At 44.6% G+C, this 27950-nt stretch overlaps 1 protein-coding gene across 1 annotated transcript; it reads right to left on the bottom strand.

Moving 5' to 3' along the window:
- ACE2 (angiotensin converting enzyme 2) lies at nucleotides 1–26725 on the bottom strand. Its single transcript, XM_086609239.1, has 18 exons — nucleotides 26537–26725; nucleotides 23338–23496; nucleotides 21350–21443; nucleotides 20577–20720; nucleotides 19109–19221; nucleotides 18454–18562; nucleotides 17618–17715; nucleotides 15964–16133; nucleotides 14682–14908; nucleotides 13746–13890; nucleotides 12101–12199; nucleotides 11301–11423; nucleotides 10776–10948; nucleotides 9772–9830; nucleotides 4485–4582; nucleotides 3397–3513; nucleotides 783–977; nucleotides 1–121 (listed from the first exon to the last, which is right to left on the bottom strand). The coding sequence occupies exons 1-18, from the start codon at nucleotides 26723–26725 to the stop codon at nucleotides 1–3; spliced, it is 2433 nt and encodes an 810-aa protein (XP_086465365.1).
- Nucleotides 26726–27950: the final 1225 nt, after the last annotated feature.

Raw genomic sequence — 27950 nt, 5'->3', positions numbered from 1 at the left:
CTAAAATACTGTTTGTGTCTCTTCAGATGGCTCAAAACCCATGTTACTTTTTCCCTCTTCAGCATAAGGGTTCACCTCTTCACAGTTTGATCCTGCTTCACTCCCACTTTTTCTTGCTCTCCTGTAACGAAAATTCATTTTATGTTAGATGCCCCTGTTCTGTTCAAGTCCTTCTGGATCCCCAGAATCCCCTACTGTAAATAATACTGTTCTTAACTGGTAATATTTCTATAAAAGTAGTTGTGTTGGTTTTAAGGGGAACTGTAGTAAACTTACTACGTTCTTAGAAGCCCCATTAATGGAGAGACACAGCAAAATCAACCCTATAGCTAAGTATTGCTGTTAATGCAATAATATTTAAGGAAAAGGACATCACTAGACAACCTCCAACAAGATTATTGAAAACTGCAGGTGCTGATGAATGTGAGCAACTCTGCTATTGGAGAAGGCACTGTGTACCCAGTAGGTCACTCCATCCAACTTGTAATGGGGTTGGCAGAAGCCTGGCCACGCCACAGCTCCCTGAGGCAACAGTGCCCAGTTGCCTTGGGTAAACTGATGATGATGGGGAAATTGCACTAAGCTGCCAAAGCTGCCATGCACTGAAAGGCAGGGAGCTGAACATTTAGCCATCACTGTGGATGAGAGGGGGATAATAAACTTTAATTCCTTAGCTTGCTTCAGTTAGAGTTGGCAGCCTATTTGTGAGCACCTTGATGCTTCAATCATCGGGACGTCTCCTAGTGGTCCCTAGTCATCATAATATCAAAAATGTTACTCACTTTTTGCGATTTCTCAGCCCAGTGATGATCAAGACAATAACTCCAATGACAACCAGGGTCATGATCACTCCAAATATAATTAACCAGATGGTGACTGGCGGTTCATAAGGTGCAGCCAGGGTTGGAAGTATGCCCACAAACTCCAGCGTGTTATCATCCAGTCCAAAAGCCTCATTGATTCGTCCGCGAGACAACCTGTCATTAAGAGCAAATTCAAAGAGTTTTGCACATTTATTGAAAGGAAATAAACAGTTTTCAGTTGTTTTATAAATGTCCAGTGTGCCAAGGTTATCCTGAACTGCTCAGCTGAAAAGGCTGCACAGAAGATACTGGTAAACCCCTATTTCTTCTGGCATGGGGTAGTAGTGACAACCACAATAACTTAAGCGCTAAACCTGTCGCAGCTTAACTGACAGGTTCAGACACAATATGAACTTTTAAACTTAGTTCTAACATTTATCAAATGAGGCAGACAGCCTTCTGATTTCCCTCTGTATTTGCGTTTTGCCCCTCATTCTCTTTACCCTAAGTTTCTTGGCTATCTTTTAAGTTTCTTGGATATGTGACAAAATAAAACACAGCTTTGTCTTCTTACCTGTTTCCCCTCTATGGTCTTCCATAGTTTCAATTCTTATGTTTTTCACTGCCCTAAAAATCCTTTCCCTTGTGTGTTTTCTGTGTCTCATTTTTCCCTGAACTTCTGCTTCTGCTCTTGAGCACTAACCGGACAGTGACTTTCATAGCCATACTCTTCTCCTTTGGTTCACCAACTTCTCTAGCTGCTTTTTCAACCCCATCTCATGTTGCTGCAGCTTTTAGATTTGTGTCCTCTTCATTTCCCATTGTAAATTAACCATGACCATCTGCAGAGTTGCAGTTTTACTTATCATTTTTACAGTGATGACTTACAGTGGTGTCATACTGTGCTGTGAAAGAGCTCTTCATCGTCCCGTAAGTGGAAACTAGCTCCTGCTTGTGATAGTTTGATGTGGGGGGGTGTTCTGGTGGCAGGAGAGGGGATTTGCTCCCTGTGCCACCAGATCTGAGTCCCATCCCCCTCGGGGGGGGGGGGGGGGGTTGAGCCAAATCGGCGCCTCTGCGAATTGCCCTATTCAAGTTGAGACAAAGGGATGGGAAAGGGTCTTTTTGCCCAGGAACGAGGAGAGGGCAGGAGGGCGCTGCCCTCGCTCCCGGCTCCCGGCTGGGCGGCCGCTCAGGCCCGGGCCGGCGCCACGTGCTCAAGATGGCGCCGGGGGAGCCGCATGGGAGACTTGGGAAGCACCTCGCTCCTGGGGTGCCCGCTGGGCCGAGCTCCCCCAGAGAGGATTAAGATCTAAGAGAAAACAACCACAATGACCAGGTCAGTCAAGATGGAGCAGGAGGAGGTGTACTGGAGCTGAAGTTTTCCCTTGCAAATCAGTGTGAAGATGGCAGGCGGCCCCCCGGCAGCCAGGTACTCGGCGGAGCAGAGACACGCTCGTGGTCCGTGGAGAAACCCACGTCGGGGAAGAGATGCCTGAGCCCAGGAGAGGTCGTGGAGCAGGGAATACACGATGAGGTACTGTTAATAATGGGCAGGGAATGCACGACGAGGTCGTGGAGGCATCTCGAGTCCGTGGGACGACCCACGCCAACGCGAGTGGCAGCAGCTCCCTAAGAGGCCGAGACTGGTAAAGCCCGAACTGGTGCAGTCCATGGGGAAGGATTGCAATCCTGCGGGCAGGACTTACGCTGGAAAAGTTTGGGGATTTTTTTCCTCGTGAGTAGGGGATCCACCGAATCAAGGGAAAAATGGTGTAAGGACTCCTCCTCCTTTAAGAAAGGAGCGGCAGTTAACAACATGGATGAACTGACCTGCACTCCCCCATTCCCTGTCTCCCTGCGCCCCTGGGGGGGGGAGGTAGAGCCAGGAACAAAAGGAAAGGGGGGTGGGGAGGTGTTGTTTTAAAATCTGGCCTTGTTTTCTCTTTTCTCCTCTCGAGTAACCGGTTTCATTCCCTTTTGTCTCTTCTTAAGTAACTGTTAATAAATTGTTTTATTTCAAGAAAAAAAGCCTGAGTCATGGTTTGCCCGGGACCATGGTTGCTGCGTGCTCCCTCTCGGTTTTTGTCTCGACCCTCAGTCCAAAAACCACGATACTGCCCCAACCTTTTATTTTCTGTATGATCAAATACATCTGGCCATCTTTCTAATACATCATTATTCTGGAATCCCTGCTATATAATAGTTCTTGCACTGAATCTTCACTAATGAGAGGAAGAAAACACGTGTGTATGCACACACCACTACTGTGCCTTGTATTTCAGAATATAAGATAGTTCCTGTTAAAGTTTGAGCAATGATATTTCCTGGCAAGGTATGATGCAATTAGGTGTGTCATGGCAGTTTTACAAGACCCCTGAAGCATTTTACATTGGCTGTTGTCCAAGACACCATCAGAGAGATGAACTGTTTTCTTTCCATCATAACAGTTTCACTCATCCCACTATTTCCATGCTAACTGCAGAACTGACTGACTTTTCACCCTTTCTGCCTCAGCTGACTTCAGCACTGTTTTCCCTTCCACCTTTTCACCTGGTTTTGGATTTTTTTTACCCTGAGAGTAAAATCTTACCTGATGGCATTTTCCAAGTCAGCTTTGGGCACAATATCACTGATATTACTTGGCATGCTGACAGCAAGGTAGAAGGAGATCCTTTGTGTCTGTTGCCACACATGAATGTCTGTTACCCTGAAGGAGGAACAGAAGAGAAATGTTTTTTTCGTTGTTGAGATGACATTAGCTTTAAATTCGGGCAAGTAAACAGTTGTGTTTGATTGTCAATGCCAGGGGGTTAGTTAATGGTGAGTGAATGCTTCCTAGTGACCTCAACTGAGAAGTGAAACCAATTTTCCTGACACAATTTCCTTTTTCTATGTGATAATTCTTAACTTTAGATGGAAAGAGTCTACTCTGTACCTAAGACAACCCTTGGCATAATTTTCCAAATCACATAATCAGCTGCAGAACAGAGAGTATTTGGGGTAGGTCTCATGAATGAATGAAGTATGAAGTACCAAGTTAAAAAAAAAAAATCCTTCTTACATTCTGCCGGGAGTAGATCCTAGGCTTTACATGACTGATGTTCTATAAAGTAACATCAAATAGCTTACGCAGATACCTTCTGAAAAGAGACCTAATAAAAAGGGTTACTTTTCTTACCACAATCAATTTCAGATGATAGATTTTATGTTTGTAAGTGAACCTAGATAAGATTAGTAAGTCTGCACAGAATTCCAGTGCTTTATAATCAACAAGTTTATCTTTCCTTGGCCCAAAACCTCTTGGATATTCAGTATCATACACATACATTTTTTGAAATTTTTTTTCTAGTCAATGTGTCTTCCCTGATATTCCTATATAGGTGTCAGGCACAAATTCTCAAGGCTCACTTCCACCACTGATTAAGCTGTGGGGAACAATGCTTTCTGCATCTACTGAAGTTACCTAACTTTATCAGACTACTCCTAAACTTCAGACTCCTGAGTGAAAAGACCGCATGTAACCAAGCTGGTATCTTGCCTTTTACAACCAGTTGATGTTTGACATTGTTTGCTATCACCTCACATTTGACAGAATGCACAATTAATTCCATCAATTCATGCCGCTAGTGAACCAGAAGCTGTATAGACGTAGCCAGCACAATTAAGCAAGCCACTCACTGGAAGTCAACTTCCTGTTGCTTCTCTGCAAAGTATTTTCTCATGGCATAGGCAATGGATGACTTGAACAAGAAGAGTTCGTTTTCATTCCATTCATACTGCAAAAACAGCACAAGAGAAATTCATCAGAGACAGCAAGTTATCTGGCACTGAGAAATCATTCTAAAAAGAAATAGCAATCGTAACACTTGGCATGCACTTCAGTATTATTTATTTGTGCCGTGATAGAATTTCAGGAACCTACTCAAACCCTTTAGCTCTGTTAATCTGGGCGCTCTGCAGGAGAATAACCAAGCAGGCATCCTCGTGCCAGGCACCGCATCATGCTGTCCCTCTGCAATTTCTGGTACATTTACATGGGGCTGCTGAAGATGCTGCAGTCCCAGCCCATCCCCCTGCCTTACAGGAGCAAAGACAGCAGGAGCAACATTATCCTACTAAATATTGTGCATTCTGGTTTTAGTCTAAAGATTTCATAATTTAGATATTGTTTTAATCACATAATTTTATTTGCAGACCTGTTCCTTTAAGGAAAAGAAATTTTTGTGGTAGAGTTGTTGTGTGAAGATGGCTCATTTATTCACTTTAAGAGATAAGATCTTTGTTTGGGATTTGCTTTGTTTTGGTAAAAAACTCTTTGCATCAGTATTTCTGCAGCAGCAGTCAAATATTTGTTGTTTTTCCCTGGAGAACAAGTAGGTGATATAAAGGATGCACTGCCTATGTGCAGGTTCCTCCCAGCCTGCCTCATGAGCCCAAAGTTATTTGCAGAGGAAGCCAAAAATAGCTTCTCTGGGGCAGAAACTGACAGCTATACAGGGGGCAAAAAACACCCGATAACACAGCCTGGTCTGTTGTGCAACTCCATGTGTGCACAAAGGGAAAATTCCTGTCTGAACTCTGTGGTAATCTTTTTTATGCCCTGAAGGCCTAGATTTGGTTGCATTTGTGACACCTGAGCAGGAATGCCTATACACTATGCTGTCAGTGACAGTTTCACACAGCTCCTGACTTTCTCGAGGGGTCGTTCGGGAAGGTGCAGTAGAAGGCAGCTCTGTTGTAACAGGTTTTAGAAAACTCAGCTACATTTTTCAACCCTGTCCTCCTCTTGACGCTGGTGTAGAATCATAGAATCATAGAATGGTTAGGGTTGGAAGGGACCTCAAAGATCATCTAATTCCAACCCCCTTGCCACAAGCAGGGACATCTTCCACTAGGTCAGGTTGCTTAAAGCCTCATCCAACCTGGCCTTGAACACTTCCAGGGATTGGGCATCTACAACTTCTCTGGGCAACCTGTTCCAGTGCCTCGCCTCCCTCATTGTAAAAAATTTCTTCCTTACCTCTGATCTAAATCTGCCCTCTTTCAGTTTAAAGCCATTGCCCCTTGTCTTATCACTATATACCCTTGTAAAAAGTCCCTCTCCAGCTTTCCTGTAGGCCCCTTTTAAGTACTGGAAAGCTGCTATAAGATCACCCCGGAGCCTTCTCTTCTCCAGACTGAATAAGCCCAACTCTCTCAGCCTGTCTTCATAGCAGAGGTGCTCCAGCCCTCAGATCACCTTTGTGGCCCTCCTCTGGACTCATTCCAGCAGTTTCACGTCCTTCTTGTGTTGGGGACTCCAGAGCTGAATGCAATATTCCAAGTGGAACTTCACGAGAGCAGAGTAGAGGGGCAGAATCACTTCCCTCAACCTGCTGGCCACGCTCCTTTTGATGCAGCCCAGGACACAGTTGGCTTTCTGGGCTGCAAGCGCACATTGCCAGCTCATGTTGAGCTTTTCTTCGACCATCACTCCCAAGTTCTTTTCCTCCGTGCTGCTCTCAGTCCATTCTCTGCCCAGTCTATACTTGTGCTTGGGATTGCCCCAAACCACATGCAGGACCTTGCACTTGGCCTTGTTGAACTTCATGAGGTTCTCACAGGCCCACCTCTCCAGCCTGTCAAGGTACCTCTGGATGGCATCCCTTCCCTCCAGCGTGTCCACACCACCACACAACTTGGTGTCATCTGCAAACTTGCTGAGGGTGCACTCGATCCCACCGTCCATGTCGCTGACAAAGATTTTAAAGGTATGAAATGAAGAGAGACAACTACATGGGAGGAAAGAGAAGGAAGAGCCCACTGTTGTCAGTCCGTGCAGGATCAGGCCCCTGAAAACAGGGGGTGACCCAAAGCCCCAGCTAGCCGAGCAGCCCCAGCCTGATCCCAGTGGCGGGCGGAGGGCAGGGGCTGTGCCAGCTCTGGCTGCTCCCGCTCACAAAGGCTGAAGCCGTGGGTCACCTTTGCCTGGGCAAATGCCTCCAGCTTTCTCCTGCTTGCGGGACAGCAGGCGAAGGACCGTGCTGAAGAACTTCTTGTTGCCACCGCTATTGCGTGGCAGCATTCACCGTCACAGCCTACGATGCTATCATGGAGGGTTTCTCAATTTTTCATTTATCCCCCACATCTTTAGGCTCTGCAGTGCTGCTTTTCTTTTTTTTTTTTTTTTAAACCAGGAGCGGATTGAGCTTTATTCCTCTACTGCTGCACTCTGTACTTAGCATCTTAGCTTCTTCATCATTTATTTGTTTTTGCAGCGTATATTTTGTCTTTTCAAGTCTAATGTATTTTAATTGTCACTATGCCTCTCAAGTGCCTTTATAAATACCACTACAGGCTGTGAAGATGGGAAGCATCTATCAGGCTTCTGATCAGTATTTGAGTAATGACTGCTCACATGCCTTCCCTAGGCATCTCAGAAACCTACCTTGCTGCTCGCTGTTGGTTACAGAGGCTGTTTTGTCTTTCGGAGCAAAATGAACTTTGCCAAGCTCCTCTGCTCTATTACAGCGTGTTCCCTCCAAGATCCCACATGTGACTTGAAAGACAGTGTAAGTTTGGCCTCTAGCTCAAAAAAGGATATTCCATTGTAAAATACATCAAAATGCCTGCAGGGTGACAGCTCTCCCATTTCCTAACACCATCTCATGTGCCAGCCTTTTACAATGTAATCACATCTATGACATTGACCTAGCAGGGAATTTCAAATTAATGTTTGAAGAGGGGTCCCATTTTCAAGGGGTGGTCAGAGGATTGACGCTCCTGGAACCCTTTATTTTAAACAAGACAGACCCCAAGTGATCCAGCAGGGGTCTTGTAGCAGTTTCCCTTGGAAGGGTGGTTTCATAAAGCCCCAGCTGAAGCAAAGCTGTGGGTGTTTCACTCACCAGTGACACTGGTGATCCAGCCTTGCTACGGCTTCAGCTTTAATCTTATCAGCCTGAAAACAATTAGTAGGGTAATTGTGTCAGCACATGCTCTGGCACAGCTGGTATAAGCCCACCCATGAGTCTGGATGCTTAATTTGCCAGAACTTTGGGCTATTGAATCTTCCCTGCTGGTAAAGTCAGGGTACATGGCTGAGAGGCACGGGACTGCCTGTGTGTGCTGCTGCTGCCTCACTGCCTCCCTCCAATTAAGCTCCCTCTGCAGAAGAGGAGGGGTCTTTCCCTTCCCACTCTATCCAAAGCTAAAGAAAAGATATACAAAAAGATTTGCTGGCATACTCAGAATGCTTTCTGCTGTCCTGATGGTGCAGAGCAGCTCAAAATACATCTTAAACAAACAGTTGTACTGGGTTCCTGGCTTCTGTGCGCTGTGAGCTGCGAAAAACAGCCAAATTGAATTGTTCTGTGTCACTGGGCTGGGATTCCTGCCTGAGGTTCCCCCTGCCTTTTCTCTATGCCAGTTCATGCATGTACCATTACCCACTGCTGGCATACCAGCATTCAGAGTCCTGTCCCCAGGAGCTCATCGTAAGGGAAATTTGTGGGGAGGCAGAAAGCTACTGGATGGAAAAGGTTTCTTGCAAGTTGGTGACGCGGACTGGTTTGGAGAGGAAAACGTATGACTTGCTCTTCAGAGCTTAGGAAGCTACCATCCACACAATAATTCAAATTAAGTAATCTATATGAGATTGTTTTACAGCTGCTCAATTGCACAACAAAAGGCTATGATGGCAAAAGGCAGGCATAAAAATAGTGTTAAGCTAAACATTAACCATAATGACTAATAAATGTGTTGTAATATGAAACCTTTTCATGCTGTTGATGTCAGTTTTGAATTGTCTCTAACTCAACTCAGCAGTCTAGGAAGCAGTAAAACTCCAGTGGGGCTTGCATGGGAGACAGTGATAGAAGCGAGAGCATCAATTCATATGAAAAATGAGCCCACAGTATTGTCCTTGCTAGTCCAATAGGCTCCAGTGCGCAGGTCTAAATGACCTGCCTGATGACATACTCATTCTTGGAAAATTACTAATATTCTGCAAGGTGAAAATGGCTATTAACAGGAATGAAGTGTCTGCTCTTCAGCCTTCTACGCTGCCTCCCTGAGATTAGCATAAAGAGGCACAGGGAGAATAAGGAGCAAATTTTCAGCTGGGTGTCTGGGTTAAAAAGATGGGCTAAGCCAATGCTCTGTTGAAAATCTTAAAAGCCATCTTTGGCTTTGATGAGTTTTTTCGGTTTCTGTAATACATTTTATTGAACCAGCTGGTATAACCGGGGGAAGTAGACAAGCTCTTGGGAATGACAGCCCTTCTCCTTGTCTGAAACAGAAGCAGCTGCACGACCCCCCACAATCTTAATAACAAAGCTGTCTCTGCATGAGAGTTGGAGGGCAGGGAGGCAGCCGAATATATCAGGGCCTGGAAGGACTACAGCAAACAGGCAAGCAAAAATCTACAAAAGAATGCTGTCAGCAGTGTTTCAGTGTGAAACTAAGAGAATTTGAGAATAGAGGGTGGGATTCAATGCATCTGCTTTAGCCCCACATTTAAATGTGAAGTAGCTGCTCTAATAACAACTTCTGAAGGCAGGCATCATTGCCATGATAATGGAAATCAGGAGGAATGTGTGGGTAGAGGCCTTATTTAGACACAGCACAGCTGGGATAAATATAGCTATTTTCAGGCACACAGGTGCCCCTATGCTAGCCCTCCAGGCCTGTCCTGCAGCAGGTAAAACATGATCAGTAGCTCCAGAGAATAACTCAACTCATCTAGCTGAGGTGTCTGTCTTAAAATGGGTGGGATCACTCCCTGGAGAGGTTCCTCCAGTAATTGTAGAGGCAGTCTTGACCACAAACTCCAAGGAGACATATTTTATGTGATAGCCCTTCACCTGAGCCGATGGCACTCTTCAGACACAAAAATCAGCTACACCCTGCCTTACTCTCTGAGAGCCATTAGCACATCTCTATTGCCGGAACAATACAAAGAGCATCACAGGGCAGACACACTTACCGCCTGGTCCCCCAGTGCTGATTTCAGGCTGATGCGCACTTTGATGGCGTTGTCAGAATCTGGTTTAAAAAGAAACAAGGGCCGTGTCAGAGCTGCAATGGCAGAAAGTTAGTCCCTGGGAAATGCTGGGATGGCTGGAGTTTCCTAACAGGTTCCCTTGCTCTCTCTGGCCAGCTTGGTGGGATGGATCTTGTTTCCCTTCAGCCACCTCTGTTGCAAACATCCGCATCTTAACCGTCAGCCACCCACATCTGACTTTGTAGTAGATAGAAAGAGAGAGAACATTTAGATTATAGTCTTCTGGTCTTCTTTAGACATCTCCCAAAGGAACTGCCTCTTTCTCTCCACAGAGCATGAGCAGCTCAGATGCATATGTTGGTGCCTGGCTAGGTGAATCCCACCATTAAAGACTGGCACAGCACTGTTACAGTGCTCTCCAGCACTGACAATTTTACAGGTATATGACCTGGCTGGTTCAACAGGCTCAAAAATGTATTTTTCCACCGTCTTTTCCTCCTCTTGAGCTCCCTTCATTGACTAGCATGTGACAGCAAACAAAACAATAGTAATTCTTCTGTACCGATTTGCTCCTATGCCCCCAGCTCAGGGTCCTCTGGCTCCCAGGACCGGTGGCTCCTAGCCCTGCAGAACAAGCACACCGCTCTCAGGCAAGCACCACACAAGTCCAAGCCTCTAGCCTTTCTTCCCTCTGCATCACCATTTCATACTCTTAGTGCTGTGACTATGAAATTGAAAAGAAAATCCATTTCTGAAAACTGGGTGAGGCTGTGACAAAACTCATGTGTGCTGACTCATCCAGCTTTGGCCATGAGGAAGCCAGTCTGCCTTCCTATAAATAAAACTTAACTGGTTGGTGTGTATTTCCCATAACCTTGCTTCCACAGGGAGAAGAGCCTTCATCAGCTACAAGACAGATGGACTTTGCTGGTCAAGGGTTGTGAGGGCTAACGAGCATCTTTAATTCACCCACAAGCTGTACGTACATGGAGTCCAGTCTGTATTCCAACCAATGTATCTGCCAGAATTGTTGTTTTGCAGCCACTCATACAGAGGTTCGAAGTAGTGGAGCAAGGGTGTTGCATTCATGTATTTCTCTCCTGTTATGCTTTCCAGTGCTTGAGTCCAGGGCTTGGATCTGCCTAATTCAAGCAATTGTCTGTGTATGTGGAAGAAGAGGTAATATATGTTATTGTCCTGTTCCCCCTAGACATCTAGCAAAACAATCTGCGATTGTACCAAAGTTTTCTTTTTTGCTTCTGAATTCCCTCCTTCCTCTCATCACTTCTATTAATAAAAATAAATTATTTTCTCATTAACAGGCAATAAAAGCTTTGATATTTAGAACCTCAGCTGATACAACTTTAGTCAACTCATCAAAATAAACTGGGTAGACATATGCTAAATTTTCAGGCTAAATTCATTCTTGGTGTGACCTCACTGTCTCCAGAAGCTTTCAAGGACAAATTAGACCTTGCTATTTATTACGTGTGAGAAATTTGCTTTGTTACCTCAAATTCTCACCAGCTGCTGTAGAGTTGGTAATGTCACACGTATGAAGAGGGCCAGTATGGTTAGCTGCCTTGCAAAGTGCCTCCTGAAACTGGAACTGATAGATGGTCCGGGTGTAATACCTAAAGGAAGGGCAAGGAGAAGGAAGGCACAGATTTTGTTAGTCATCTGGCAAGGAAACTTCTGAGCCTTTGGAAACCCCTGCTGTGTCAATCAGTGCTCCTGCTTCAGAGGCTGCACGGCAGGGAGGGAGGCCAGTTGATATGTATAGGCTGTGCTAATGCAGATTTAACAAAATGTCAAGATCAAATGCAGCAGAAGAGCCCCAAACCTGTTTGCTGCCACATAAACCCAGAGTGAGTAAGGATTTTAAGGCTCTCTTTTAACTTTCTAGTTTGTCTTAGCCCTCTAAAATAAGGTGGTTGAGACATGGAGGGACGTCCAGAGCTAGTTGCTTCAGGGCTGTGTGTGTACAGCCCAAGTGACAGCAGTATAACACACACAGTGTCCCCAAGAGGCAAGCACCTCACACAGATGTTGTCCAGCTGGTTTGATGGCAGGACAAAGCTCTTCTGGTCAACAAGAAGCTCAGCAGCCTCCTGGCTACTCAGAGATTGCTATGGAGCAGCCAGTGATGTCCACAGAAAAACTATCACTGAAATCAGCGCCCTTCAGTCAGGACTTTAAATAAAATAAGATTGTGTCCTGAGGCTCTCCAGCAGATGTTTTAGGTAGCCAGGGCTGCTTGTGTACCCAAAATGTGAATCATGAACTAAACACTGAGCAAAGATGGAGCTACCTTATGAATGAATAATCATTGGCCACATGGAACAGTGTGGCAGGGTCACAATAGGTTTCATCATGAGGGACGGGTTCGACAACGCCAACTATTTCTCTCCTGCGGATGAAGGAAAAACACAGGATTTCCATTAATAGATTGTCAGAAAAAACAATCTGACCCTGCTCTTCCTATGTGTTGTCTCCTACACATGGGCACCTCTCTCGCTTCCAAACACAAGTACATACAACTCCCAGTAACCCCAAATAAGTACTGCTCCACAGCTGGAGATCACAGAGAAGCAGCTGCTTTGAAACTGATGGTGCAAGGAAGGGATGTGTATGATAGCGGGGTGTGCAGGGAGTAATTAGCGGTGTGAAATAATCTACAAGACATGAGCTTCACACACACCTCATGCCCTGGCCCATTCCTGGGTAACGGCATGCAGAGGTTGAGTGACCCAAAAGGTGCATGGCCTGCTGTGCCACTGGGCTGGAGATGAGGTTTCTCTTTGTTTTCCTCTCCTGAGAGCATATTTCCTGAGCAGCTGTATGGAAACAAACCCATGCCCTAATTTCTGAAAATGGTAATAAGCTTACATGGAAATATTTTCCATAAATCTGTATTTCAAGGTCTTGTTCCAGCAGAGAGCTTCACAGTGCCTCTACAACAGATGTGATAAGCTTCCCTGAACAATTTGTCATTCTCCATTTCTCTGACATCTCTGCTACTTTTGAATAAATTGAAGTTGACTGAATTTTACTGTGGGTCAGGAGGCTTACTTATATCAAGTTTTATTACGGATTTTGTTTGCTGATGGAGGCTCACTGTTTGTGTTCGTGTTAGAGTGCAGACTCCATTTTCAGTGTGGGGCTTGTTTGGTTTCTTTGTATTTTTCTGTCCTCATGTTAACCACTCCAGGAAATGACAGATTCCAGTCTGAATCAAATCGCTTTTAATCTTGAGCTCCAGGGAAAATAGATTGGCTGGTGGGGATAATCTGAAAAGGCTGGATTGTTCTGGATGTTACTTGCCAAGGAAATGTATTTTCTTGATGGAGAAAGGTGATATCCTAATATATAAAGGAGGAAAGACTCAATCTGGAGTCTTCCAGACAATTTGCCTCGAAAACCACTCTAGAATGGGGAGGAAACACAAAGCAGAGAAGTGTGCTTTGGGTAGGCTGAGATCTGGATGCTTCTGAGGCTGGCAAGTATGATAAACTCTGCTTTCCACTTCTCTTAAGGAGGTAGGGAGCAAACCAGAGCATATGTCCAATGAAACTTAGGGAAAGGCTGTACTTAAGCGATGAAGATGTCTTGAGGCATGCGTCAGGGCGACAGCAGTGTTGATTCTGCGATCCGGAACATCTCATGCAAAGGTCATGGGCTGTCTTTATCAGAGAAGCTGACACTAGAAATGAGAAGAAAGTCTGCCAAGAGGCAGGATCAACTACCCAGGGCTGAACGCAGTGCCAATGGGGATATATGGCTTGTGAGACCTTGTCTACACCACGTTGGGTGTTTCTACCTGGCACTCTATGGGTTTTGTAGAGAGAAAGACCCTGCACTATGGGGGGCATAGGCACCTCAGTATGTTGAGTAACTAGGAAGCGATGATTTTGCAGGATCATTTGCAAAAAATCCTCCTTGTTTCTCAAACTTACTTCATCTCCCACCATCGCTTCGTCCATTCCTGCTTTGTAATCTCACCGTTAAACATCATCCACCTCCACTTCTCCAGCATGTAAGTAAAAGGCATTGTTGCAACAATCGTTAGCGCTTGTTTGAGCAGAAAGTTGATTTCAGTTTCTGAAGAGAGAAGTAGTTTAGTTAATGGTTACGGTAGCAATTAGTATCTGATTAGACAGCTAAAGTTGCTTCTTTTTACAGCTAATACTTACATCTGCCTTGAATTACAGATTTTCACTAAGGAAAAGTGGAAGGAAGAATACTACTGAAAAAAACATGAGGAAAGATCACTAAGTATTGTATACAGTTTTGTCTCTCTATCTCTTTTCCCTCGACTGCTTAAATAATGTAATTCTTTGGCATTTCCATGTCATTATCCTCCTCTGAAAACCTTCCCAGGCTCTGGGAAATTTTGAGTTGAGAACTTTGGAACATCTTCATCTTTATAAGATAATACTCAGAGAAGCCAGACAACCACATTTTAATGAGGCTCCTAGGTTGTCCACTCAATATTCACTTAAATGGGAGATATAAATCTCAAGGCTTCAGTTTCATTTGAACCGCTAAATATATACCTTGGTAGAGCTATATACAGATTCACACAACAGAAAATGACAAGACTATTACAGGCTCACCCAAATGAACTATGAAGATTTTGGGATGAGTTGTTTGGTACTGAAGGTAATGCAGTGCTAGCTATTTGTTTCTAAATTATGTAGTGGCACTATAAAGTGGTCTTCCTTGCTTCATGATGTGATATGGGAGAAAAGAAGTATTTCTGGTAAGTTGGTGGGGTAGGATTTTCAGAAGCCTCTCGGTTACTCACTCGGCTTGCAGACACGATCTTCTGCCGCAAAGTAAGGCCTGCAAGTGTTTTCACTTAAGTATACAATATCTATAAATTTATTTACCTTCATCATCTTGGAAAGTTGACTCTAGGAGGTCAAGAGATTTCAAGTGCTGAGGAGTGGCTGCAGAAAGCGACATAATTTCACCTACTGCTTCATGGAAGCCCTCGTTGGCGCCGTCTCTTAGCAGGTAGGGCTGCTCAGAGTATGCCATGTCGTACTCAATGTGGCCCATCTCGTGGTGCGCGGTCAGGAAGTCATCCATGGTCACTTCGGTGCACATCTTGATCCTGTGTGCCATAGCAAAGTATTTGTGGTTAGAGAGATGGTGGTCCAGCCAGCTGCTTCCCAAGCCCTGCCTGCTGCAGCCACAGGGCAAAGCAGCCTCCAGAGCTTGCCAACGTCTGGAGCAAAACCCGAGAAGCTACATCCCAGCACGGGATGCAGTTCCTCCCGCAGGAGTAAGGCTTGGAGGGGAACTTGGTAAAGGACTTTCAGCCACCTTGAAATTGTGCTGGGACTAAGAGAAAATTGGTGTTTTGTGAGAAGCAGCTGCTCCCTGAAACTTGGCGATAAACTCACTGTGTGCGCTGGAGTGAGTACCTACCACCACACTTAAGCAGATAGTAGTGTAAAAAAAATGGTGTGTCGATGAATCCTGTTACTTCATCCTCATGCAGGTACTATTTAATAAAGGAATTTCTTCCAAGTAAGGTTTCCTTTCACCTTCCCCAGACTGATGAGGTGTGAGGTGTGAGGCTGGCAGCTTTCACCAGAGTTCTGCTGTGGACTGCAGGGACTGAAAGACGGGATAGAATTTACCCCAGGAGACTTAATTGTGTGAGAACTTGCTGACTTGCTGTCCCTCTCCTTTCCGAAATATGGAAGAGATTGATGGATTTTTGTGAAAGTCCAGAAGTTTGCCTACCACTTCTGATATATCTGCTAAAGATTGCCGGTGGGGTCTCAGGAGGTTTTCACTTGCTGCTCAGGGACCTGTGCCATTGCTGCAGAACGTGCAGGTGTCCACCAATCCCGCTGGTATCCACAAGCACTTGCATTTGTGCTCGTTCTTAAAGCCCTAGGACATAGTCATTATTTCTCTAATTCATATAAATAATATTCACTTCTCTGCTTAAATTCGAGAGTAGTCCTTAAGTCTTCACAGAAAAAGTTACACAGAACTGTTTACAGTCCCTGCTCTCGTCTTCCTTTGCCCTCTTATCAGCCAGAAAAAAATAATAACTGCAGAATAATTACAACTTAAACCAGCATGTTGAACCTTTAGTGAAAATATGAATGTTCTAGGAGATGGTATAAAAAGTGGTCACACTAATTGCACTACCTGTAGTCATTTTTCCCCAGATCCCATGCCGTAGGATGACAGACAACCTTCCTATTGTCAGTTGGCTCTGTGAGCATGGAGTTATTCCAGAAGCCCTCGGTCATTTCGTAGAGGCCAATGGAGGTGAAGAAAGCCTCAGCGGCTTTGAATATTCTTATTGCATCCCAGTTCTGAAACAGACAACGCCACTATTAACCACTGCTTCTGCACAGAACCTGTTCCCGACCGCTGGCTTAAAGCAGGGCAGCTGACTTCATGTTAATCTCCCAGCAACCTCAGATCAGCACCTGTCTTACTGAGAGTGAGATGACAGTGTCTGCCTTCAGCACTTCTGTAAATTCTGCTGGGAACTGGAATTAAGTGTTTCCCCACAAACAGAAGAGGTTTCTGCACTCAGAGAGATTCAGCAGAGAGCACATGGCCCAGACCAGAGAAGCCCTCAGTAAAAGATAAGGCAGAGGAGATAAAAACGGTGTTCCTATCAGTAGCACGTCAGATCTGGGATCTGACCCTCCAACAACTTCAGCTGGGGACAACTTGTTCGAGGGAGTGGAGCTACATTCACAGCAGATGAGCAGGAGCGGACCTCTTGACCAGAACCATAAAACCTCGCAAATGTATCTAGAGGAGTTGCTTATCAGATTGTAACCGCATGTTAATGTCCAGAATATTTTCAAAAATCATTCAGCAGTTTTATTATTCTACACGGCAGGAGCACTGCATTTACTGGACTGAGTTTTCACAGAGATTTAAGTGGCAGACAGCACAGTTACATGGGAATCCTAAATTGGGTAGAGCCACCGACAAAGATGAGTCCAGCCTTTTCCCTAAGGTTCTGTAAGTAATGCTTCCCTTGTCACAGTGGTACCTCATTATACACAAATTTAAGATTAAAAGGAGGTCAGTACTTTAAAATAGGAATGAGATTAATGCAGGCTTGCGCAAACTGCTTATGAATCAAATTTAGCTACTCCTTCACTTGCCAGCATAACATTTGCATAGAGTGCTCCCCATGAGAGGAGGACAGATTTCAGGTGAATAACCTCATTTCAAAAATCAAATTCCACCAATGACCTTTTATTTTATTTTGTAAAAGGGGTGAAGCTTAGGCAAGCTCATAGAGAGTTATCTTCACCCATGTTCTCGGTCCAGTAAAGGTGCTGTGATGGCTGTTAGCCCTACAGATCACAAACACAGACCTTATGGTGCTATGCAGTTATCAAAAGATAACAGGCAGCATTGCAGTTTCCTAGCTGTATCCAAATAAACAAGACTGGCAAAAAAACCCTGCGATATACAAACCATTTAATCAGGATGGTAATGGCTATGCAATTATCTAATAAACTACTATGGTAACGGCTGGCAAAGGTCATATTTGATACCAGCCAACTCCATGAGTCCTCAAATATTTATATGTACAAAAAATATAATGGATAGGTGTCTTGAGGTCAATAGGCTTGGAGCCAAGATTAAGCCAGTCAAAGAGGATGGAGGAGAAAGAGAGGAGAACAGCTAAGGGAAGGCAATGCTTTCCTGGCAGTGTGACTGCCTTAGGGCAGCTATGGTTTGCTAGAGAGTAGCTGACATGTGGTGTGTAATTTTTGTACCATCTAGATTTGTTACATAATGCATATTGCATGCAGGCATGCTGTACCTTTTGAACCATTGCAGAAGTTACATCAATGTTTGGTTTGGCTGGATAGGGAACGGTCAAGGCATAGAGATTTGTCCAGAATCTACCCCACATATCACCTTCAAAAAAGAGACACACATAGCAATACTTTAAATGATTGATTATCTATTGTTCAAAAGTGCCAGAGAGTTTTATAAATTATGCAGTGTCATAAATAGACACTCCTATACATCTAAACAGCTCTGATCCAGATATGGAGGTGTGCAATTCTGGGAAGTCACGCATAGGTCAGTCAAACTAAGACCAAAGATCCTTTTATTCCCCAAGATCAGCTATTCTTGTACAGTACAGTTTCAGGACTGATGGATCACCTTCCTAAAGGTCTATTCAAAACTGAATGCTCATATTGTTAGTCCACGTGATTGCTGCTGTCGTGTTCATGTACAAGCTACAGTAGCTTGATGTTGCATACTTTGAAAGCAAAGTCATGAAATGTGGGAGCTTAGGATAAGATTTAAAAGGAAAAAACAAAAAGTCTCTCTGAAACTCTCACCTCTAAGGAAGACAAGTGCTGCAGCAAGCAGGAAAATGTCCCAGCCCAGTGCTGGAGTTTTGAGCTGGGTGCCACCAGCTCCAGGGAGAATAAGGACACCTGCCTTCCCTACCTGTCTCAGCTGCTAAGCACACGTCATCTCTTCCAGGGACTCCTTCTCCATTTCTTCTCTCCCCTTCTCTGATCTGTAACCTGTTTATTAATATCCTGATCAAACAGACGGATTACTCTCTTCCTATGCACCTCGAAGGCGACCGCCCTGTGTACAAAGTCATGCTTGTGTGACCTGGCCATGTTGACATACCCAGCAAATGAGCAGGGAGGCATCCCGTGGAGCTGATGAGCTTGGAGCCGTAGACCTGCTCCAGCTGGTATCTCACGTAGGCATGCAGCTGCTGGTACAAAGGCTTTATCTGGAGGCAGAGGAAGAGAAAGAAACAAATTATTTTTTCTTTATCCTCCTTGTCACTCCTAAACAGAGAGCCTCAAAGGTGACTCTGATTAATTGTCTCAGCAGGTTAAGTGCACCTCAAGCCTGCAGCTGAGCTTTGCCCTCACCTCTGGGCTCATGTGCCAAGTACAGATTCTAGCCCAAGAAGTCCTGCTTAGGTACAAAGCAGGGAGTATTGCTGACCGTAGATGTGGAATATCAAGGATGCCATCTACCTCACAGGAAACATACTTCCTCCTATGCGCCCTACCTGGAGGAGAGACATGGATCTGCAGACCTTCCTCTTTCCCAGCCTTTAGCACAGTGCAGCCTGAGAGGACCAAGCTGCTCCTTCAGTGGCTGCAGAGGTAAAAATGTCATGTATGTCCCTCAATGTCTGTTAAACCCATGTAGACTGAGATAAGCCAGTTTAGAGAAGGTCTCATCTTCCTTCACAGCATCAACACGTGAGCCCACCATCACAAAACTCAACTCTGTGGTGCAGGTGGGAGCTTTTTCCTGCCTCTACCTGCTCAAATGTCTTCTCCACATCTTCGATCAGTTGGTCCCGGCTGTATTTGTATTCTTCTGGATAGTCTGCTTCATAATTTGCTCTCCAGTAATCTCCATAGTCAGAATAATCTGTTAAGCATGGACACATCACATCAAGACACAGCACGTGGCACTGCTCAGGGCTGCAGGGCAATGCAGCTCCCTGTTGACCCTGTTCGGACCCACAGCCTTCCCACCAAAGCAAAGTGATAAATCATGATATGTTCTGGGTCTGAGGAGGAGGAGCGCACTCCCCCGAGGCTCTGTCCCACGGACACGCAGGTATAGGACATTTCCAAGAAATGCGGAAATTGGAGTCATGGTTATCTGCTAATTAGGGTCACTACAGCAGGAGATGAAGATCAAAGGAAAACGTCACTCCTGACTGGAGCTCCTGCGGGCATGAGGTAGGGCAGCCTGGGCTCAGGCTGGATGCTAAGGTGTTCTTACAGAAGGTATGTGCTGGTGGACATTGAATATTGGCCCCCTCCTCCAGCAACAAAACTGCCAGGGCAGGTGTAGACACCAGGACTGAAATTCAGCTCCCAGTTCCACTAAGTCTTACAGTCCACTAAGCTCCACCAAGCCTGGAGTAGAACCTCCGAGCTGAGGTCTCTTCCTTACTGGTATAGAGGAAGGTCATAATGACCACTTCTTAATAATTGTTTTTTTCCTATCTAACTATTTGGACTATATTTTCTTTTTCCTGGTGTCTAGCTTCAGCTTGACAATTTTCACAAATCAAGAAGCATAGGAAAGTAGGTGATATAGGTGCAGTTTGGCCAAGAGACAAAGATGTAGCTACTTCAAAAGATGTTTTAGAAGACTCCCAAAGAAAATTAGTAGCCTCCTGCCATTGTTCCTTGAAAAGACAATTCCCAATGATTTTCATGGAGATCTCTGGCTGGAAGCACACTTCCCTTAGTGCAAAATCCTTTTTAAGCACCTAGCTGCATCTGCTGGCCCAGGTCTACCAAATCTGATCATTCCAGTTACGGCATAATGCTTATAAATGCACCACCGCTTGTGGCTGGTGCAAGAAGGTTAAGGCCGACAGAAAAGAGGAGGCATTGCCAAGACTCAGTAGCATTCAGAAATTGTTTAAAATGAGTGTGCTTGCCCGTAAGTCACAAGCAGTGCAGTTCTGGGTAAGACAATATGTAATGAAGGGCGCTGATACATTATGGTATTTGAGAAGGTGCCAACAAAGACATCCTCCTTTTGTTCCAGGCTGGTGACATACCTCTGGTCTAGTCATTGGCACCTGTCTGCACTGCCTCTCACTTTGCGATGTGCACACCAAGAGCAAATTATGCACAAAGTGCTGCTCATCAGTGTTTAAAAAAACTATGGGTTTTGAACTCCGGTGCAAATTGTGCAAGGCTGCAGTATGTTCCTTAGTTTCTGCAAGCTAGAAAAAAAAGAAAAAAATAATCATGACTTACTATTAAGCTTTGCAACCTCATTTTTAAGTTCAACATACTCTTCATATAATGGTCTCATCATCTTGCCAACAGCAGCTCTCCAGCCTTCCCAAGCCCACAGCCTCTCATGATAATCAGTGCTGTTCGCCATAATAGTGTCCAGACCTGTCAGAATAAAAAAAAAATAAGTACTAGGCCTTGAAAAAGCAGAATCTCTTTTATTTTTCTTTAACAGCAGGCAAATGAACCAAAGCAAAAGAAATTTCATGAACTAAGAAGAAAACACTATGTTTGATATACTGAAATAACTGAAATATCCCTTTTTTTTTTTTTTTTGCATCCTTTTCTGAAGCAGGTTTTCCTCTGCTTCTCTTTCAGAGACATGGAACAGATCACGAGTCCCTTAAATGCTCTCTCTGAATTAGTTCCCCTTAAGTTGGTATTGTTCTTGAGACTGGCCTCAATGCAACATTGAGTCCAACAAGGCTTTGATGACAGGAGAAAAAAATAGATTTTCTGTGACATAGGCAAACCCCAGCTGACAGGCAGGCTGTCACACAAGCTGAGCAGCCCTTTCTAAATTTTATCTACTACAAGTAGGAGACAGTATGTCTTGTGGGCAGCAGGCCTGCTCGAGGTCCCTGAACTGCAAGATGTAGTTAAATAATGACTAAGCTTTAGATAGCACGATATATCTACTGAAACTACAGCTTGTTCTCTTGCAGTCCAGAGCCACCCTTGGGCTTTTTCTTTTCAAACCTTTGGTGTAAAGGGTATAGTAGGGGCAGCCGTACCTGGCTCTAGCACCAAACACTCAGATGGGTTGTCGATTCTACAGACGGTCCCGGTGCTGTAGATGGTACTCATTGTACTTAGCACAGTGCTCAGCTGCAAGTTAGATGTGAGATAGCCCGTTAGAAACCCACTTTGTGCAAAATAACAGCCAATTATGCTAATTCCTTAAGAGCTCCATTCAACACTTTACCCACCAGCTTTAACATTTAAGCATATGTTTAAGCTCAGTAGAGATTAATGAAAGAATTTGCCTAAATGCATTACTGAACCAGGACCTAGCTGGAAAAGACAGATAATCTCTCAAATAAATGACGTAATCCACAGGTCCTTAATATGCAGTCAGATAAATCCAGAGCTCTGGATTTAATGAGCACAGACTCTCACAAGAGAGTTATTAATATACAGCAGCAATAAAACAGTAACGTTTAGCAACGCGCTTCCGTAAGCGTGGACCCACCTAAACTTTCCAGGTAGCATGGTTTTGAATGGTAGTAAAAAGGGCACCTTCTGCAAATGCTGCCAGGCTGACCACTGTGTGTGGTTTTTAACGTTATATCACACTGATTGCATAGATCTGCTTATACTCCATTACAGAGAAGTTATGGCTCATGTCTTGGGTCAGCTGAAGGCCAAATGCATCTGAAATCATTCAGTGCTATCTCAAAAGCTATGCTACATAGCTCTGTTTTATTTTTTTTTTATGTTTTCAGATTTTCATACCTCAAGAAAAACATGCATCACTTTAAGCTTTTCCTTTAGAATTATGTTATTTCTCATTTAAAGCTTTAAATCAGAGCTATGTAGAGCTGTCAGTGGGAGGGGTAGTTAATGACTTGCTCTAAGTTTATCTCTGTCAGCATTAAAATAAATGGGCACCCAGGGAAATTTTTGTAACAGTGAAGAATATTTAAATATTCCTATGGAATCTCATCAGACTGCACAAAAAGTCGCTTTTCAAGCAAGAATCAACAATTCCAGCCCCAAAGGTCATTTATCTAGGAAACTGCAAGTGTCTAAACAGGGAGGATACTGAAGAAAATACCTCCTCAACAGAGACAGCATTACCATCAGTGCACTGCTGTGCTCTAAAATAAATATAAGTTTGTAGGAACTGTCAGCATTCCCACCAAGGTAATCTATCTTTCCAGAGACACATCTTATTTGGATCAGACAGGAAGTCCAGCCAGTCCACTACTTTTCTTGCATGGTAGTTAACACCGCTGATCTTAGCAGAAAAAATGTGGGATCCTATATGATCCTCTAACTCAATGGTATGTTTCAATTTGCTCTCCAGCAAAAGGAAACTAATTTAACCTCAAGCACCTAGTTATAAATCCCTTTTGAGTCTGCATAGCTGCTCACTCCAATTCCACATATAGTCGTTACCTGTATACATGCCTTTTACATGAACTTGCCAGCGGAAAGGTCAAATCTTGTTATGCATCTTGCTAAATTCTACTGGCCTTCAGCAGCTTTCTCTGGAAGGAGGTCACCAATCCTCCCCAGTTTCAGGCATCCCAGGGTGCCCGCTGCATAGAAACATCTCTTTTTCATAGTTCAATAATGCAATGTGCAGAGAAAGACAGACTTTCCTCTGCCTCCACCTTTTTGACTCATTGAATGCCCCTTCACCCATCATTTTCTGCTTATTGCCCTACATCTGGACTTAGCCAAGCACTTAGCACAGGTAAGTCCTCTTATGACTAATCTGGCCATTCGTGCAAGGGCAAATCTGAGGCGTGTGTGCGCTGGAAATTCATTGCATGGATTACATGAAGAACTGCTGACTTGAATGGAAATCAGCTTCCTAAGCCAGACACACCCTCCAGTTTCAAACTGTTGCGATCACCTTGTACAGGTACACGCTCCACACCAATGCTGGGACACAGCATCATCCTGAGACGGGCACTGCACCCTCCCTCAGGGGTGTTGTGGGAAGCAGCTCAACTCACCCGGCAAAAAAAAAGAGCTACGTTCAGCAACTTACTCTGCTATATTTTTCTGATGACAGCACAGATGATCCTCTGTCCTGGAGAGTCTGCATCTGGAGCCTGATGAGAGCATCCTGGATGCTGGCTAATGGGAAGTTGCTGGCGTTCCTAGAGGCCTCATCGTAAAATGCGGACCACTTGGCATTCGCCTCGTTCTGAAAGGGGTTCACACAAATCATGAATTACTCTGCCAAAACAGTGCAGTAGCCTGATGTACTCGGTGGGCAAAATCATTAGTTCTAGGGAGACTTCATTTGTGGAAACCACCTGTGGATTGTGGGTTGAGTGCTTGCACTGCACAATGAAACAGCTGGAGAACTTTTTGGCTTTGTTTCATTCACACATCCAGATAACCACTTTTCTTTGGAAATAGCAAAAAGCAGGACTGCCTCTTCACACCATGCTTGTTATAATCGATCCAGCATCACCTAGCAGTGTTCCCTTCTACCTTAAATCGCCACGTGTTCTTCCCTTAGTGCTTTCCTTCGCCCACCTGTGCCTAACAGAAACCAGATACAAGTCAGGGCACAAGAGGTCTGTGACTCGGATGATGTCATTCCCGACTTCTGCTTCAGCAGCAGTGACAGACAGCAGCCAAGATATTGACACCGAGTCTTCTCATTACGCAAATATCACCTTTTCCTGAAGTTTTGGTAAATAAAAGATTCCACTTGGGCATAGGAGGCTCTGAACAGATGCCTAAATTGGCCATGCAAAACCAGAATGTTTTGCATGAGATTTCTTTTACCACCGTTGCAATTACACTATGACGTGTGAAACTCCCAAATTTCAGTGCACAGAGTAGCACCATAAGAACATTAATTGGATTTGGGACTGTCTTATTCTTATTCACCTTTTTTTAATGTGCTTGTACACAGTTTAGCACATCAACACCCATCAAAAATGGCAACAAGAACAGTACTAATTAACCTGGGCCTTGGGACAGTTTAATTAATTGTGTTCATGCCAGAGCTTCTCAGGTTGTGAAGAGATCACCTGTAATACCTGTCCCTCCCTGCTGAGGCATCAGGAAACACACATGTCATATTGTGCCTGAAGAGTCCTTCCAGGCACACTTCACCCCTGTGCAAACACATGGTGAGGCCAACACTTTGGCCAGGGCGGTGTCCAGCCCTGTGCATGATGGACTCACTGCACCTGCTTTAGTCAGTGGCAGACATAAGCCCTTGGCAGTCCCATCTCCCCTGTCCATGCAGCCCCTCTGCAGGAGGAAAGCCATCCCCGGGAGGGTTTCCAAACTCTCCCCCTTCACGGGAGCAGAGCAACAGCTCTGCCATCGCTCAGTAGTTTGCAAATCTCAGTGGGTGAGACCTTGATAAGCACCCAGAGGAAGGACATCACTGCGTAAATCTGTTTCTGAACTCTTTGTCCTGAGCAGGGATGGAGAGATGCCTTAGGAGCAGCGGGGCAGAAGAGGGGGCTATTTGTCTGCGAAAGCCAAGGGAAAAAGAAGTTAGCTTACTGTCTGATTTTTCCCCAATTAGAGAAACTAGTTGATAAGTCAAAGGGATAGTTATGGGGTTTGTGGCCTAATTTACAAGGAAAATAGATGGGAAGGAGCCAGAAGGGACAGTATTCATTAACTCTGCTCCTCCAGCAGAAAGGGAGGAGGGGAAACAGTGGGTTTATTAGCAGAGCTACTGAAGAGATCAAGCAAGGGAAAACATTCTCTCTGAGCACTGAACTAATTGGTTCTTATTGCTGGTATCTCCTCTTATATTTTATTACCATCTCATTAATGCTGAAAGTGCTATATGGGGCTTTCATTTTACATGTTTGGAAACATTACAGTTTAAGTACCTGGTGCCTTGGAAAACATTCCAGATTGACAATGATTAGTCATTAGGATTTCTTCCAGCAACCAGTCTCCTTGCTTTAATTAAGAAATATGATAATTAAACCATGTTTTAATTAAGCTATAAGAGCACAAAGTGGAAGACTTAAACCATTATGCAGAAGTCGATGTAGGACTCGTCATGAAGTTCAGCTTCATTTTATGCTCCAAATTGTTTTTCCCTAGAACTTGAGTTAACTGTAAAATACACACTGCTACAAAATTCAAGGTGTTTTTATTCATTTTGAAAAGCTCCAAGGTTACGAGAAGATAGGCTGAGGCATGGCAGTATCAGTAACCAGCCAGGTCACGGCTGACTGCTCTTGATAAACATGACACTTGCCTAGAGACCCTGTCAGCTGGTATAGCTAGAGGTTGGCGTTGAGAAGCAGGGCAAACTGTGTTGCAAGGTGGCGTAAGGACAAATGCTGAGTCTTTCCTGCAGATAGAAATTGACTTTCAAACCAACGCACTAGACCACTGTACTGCAAACTCCACTGCTGGCATTTGGAAATCCATGATCTCATTTCATTTTTCCCAGTGTGATACCTCCAGGCAGTCTACCAACAGCCCTGACTATGAAAAGAGTGATGGGGGTTGGGGAGAAAGGTCCCCCACTGGGTAATGGGTGTGGACCACTATATAAAGCCATCAGCAAGCATTTAACAGAATGCCTACATTCAGAAAATGTTTGCATATTCAGTGAGATGTTAAGCAATTTCAGTCACAAAGAGGAGAGAGTATTGTCCGTGTCAGTAAAAAGCTCAGTGTTAGTTCAGTCTTATGGAAAGTGGGACACTTGAGCTCACACGGGCACAAGATTCGAATCTCCTCCCCTTGTACCACAGGGCAGCACCTAGCCCAAGCCCTGGGAAGACTATCCCCTCCAGGCTGTGCCCTCTCCAAGAGGAAAGGGGCCCTGCACAGACACCCCGTGCTGGGAGGCACTGGTGGTGATGGAGCCTGAGCAGAGGAAGGCGTCTCCATCCATCCGTCTCAGATTTTGGGACTGAACATGCAGTGCTCCCTCGCTTTTTCTCTCCACTCACTGGGGCGAGTTGGGGTGATGGCTGGAGACAAGTCCAGCCTCCAGCCATCCCCATGCAGTGCAAGGGCAGCCCAGGCTCCAACTCTAGGCTGTAGAGGCTGGTAGTGGCCCAGACGCCTCCAGCGGGACATTGCTACATTAAAGCAAGCCCCTCTACCCTCCTGAAGTTAAACCACAGCTACCAAAGAAGTAGCACCTAAATTTCAGCCAACCTTGGTGGAATCAAAATGAACTAGAAAGTAGTTGTTAGAGTCCTAAAACAACAGTAAAACCCGCAGGACAGAGCACTTACCATTTTCCTGGCAGTCTCCTCAGTGATATTGGTGTTGTAGTTCCATGAGGCAAGGGAGCTCTCATAGCTGATATCTTCTGCCCTCTGGTTAAATTCTTCCAGAAACATTTGGGCTTGTTGTGTGACATTCTGAGGGGTCACAACAGCACTCAGACCACAGAGAAGCCAGAGGTAGACCAACATATTCATGTCCAGGCTGAGAACCTCCCAAAGAAGTAGGTTTCCTCAGGTAAGCTTCTCTGTCGAGCTCTGCCTCATCAGTCTTCAAGCATGGCTAGCGTGAAGAAAAAAAAGCTGAATCCAATTTGCTGGGCCTTTTATAGGTTTTATCCATTGTAGAAGAGAAAGGAAAAAGTTTTTTATAGAAAAGCCAAATAAACAAAAGTCAATTATTAACTTTGGAAAAACATAATTACTCCTGCCATTTTATGGCCTTCTTATAACAGGCTTTTAGTTAATGTTTCTCAAATGTGCTGTCAATGATACAGCTGGTCACTTTATCTATGGCCTGCCCGTGTCTTTGGTAGCTCCAAATCTGTGAATCCTTTAACAAGTTGGTGATAAGCTGTAAAAATATTTAGAAATTTCACTGAAACACTAAGCCGTGAACCTTAACTCCCAGGCAGGAAGAAACCCTACTTAGCCTGACATAGGGCACCTGGTTGAGTGTTTAGGCCTATATTTTAAAAGGCTTTCCAAAGCCTGAGTGATTTGGAGAATACACCTCATTTTCAAAGCAACTGGAGGCATATAAAACCAGGTTTTGAAAGGTGTTCACTGAACTATCAAAAAGTAGCAAGAGACTTTGTGGGATCACAGTATCTTGCATAGGGACTTAATCTTAACGATAAAACAACAGTACTAAGATGACTAAGACTACTAATATGACTCCAGTTTAATATCTAAATACCTTACCTAATCTAGCTAGGAATCTAGCACTTACTGCAAATCAATGGGAAAATCAATGCATGAATTAGTTCTGGAAATGCAGCTTGGGTTGAGTGTTATTGAACAGACAATACCTTAGTCCTTTTTGAATGAGCCTATTTCTGCTCAGGATCATTTGGCTAGTTTTGTTTTGGGTTTGTTTCGGGTTTGTTTCTTTCTTATGGGGGGATGCAACTCTGCAGCCACATCCATGGAGTTGGTTTCCACTTCCCAGCAGACGTTCTCCAAACCCACTATGATTCTGTCTACATGGGAGCAGCAGCAATCGACCCCTTCATTGCCAAACCCCAAGAAAGGAGCTCCAGCCGTCCCATCTGTGACATGCTGAACATAGCATGGCCTCAGCAGGGCCATCAGCAACAGGCATCCCCAACAAACAGAGCCAGAAATCAGGGACCTTGAGGAAGCACCTTGCTTCAAAATCTTCTGATATCCAAGTCCTGTGGACCAGGGAAAAGCGGTCTCT

The sequence above is a fragment of the Tauraco erythrolophus genome, chromosome 1 (genome assembly GCF_009769465.1).
Source record: "Tauraco erythrolophus isolate bTauEry1 chromosome 1, bTauEry1.pri, whole genome shotgun sequence".
NCBI classification, from domain to species: domain Eukaryota; kingdom Metazoa; phylum Chordata; class Aves; order Musophagiformes; family Musophagidae; genus Tauraco; species Tauraco erythrolophus.
This window is presented reverse-complemented; position numbering and strand designations above follow the sequence as displayed.

Coding starts and splice junctions, on each gene's coding strand:
- ACE2 (XM_086609239.1), bottom strand. CDS start 26,725: ATGAATATGTTGGTCTACCTCTGGCTTCTCTGTGGTCTGAGTGCTGTT. Junction 16,134..17,617: donor CTTCTGCAATGGTTCAAAAG/GTACAGCATGCC, acceptor TGTCTGTTTCAG/AACTGGGATGCAATAAGAAT. Junction 13,891..14,681: donor AACTTTCCAAGATGATGAAG/GTAAATAAATTT, acceptor TTCTCTCTTCAG/AAACTGAAATCAACTTTCTG.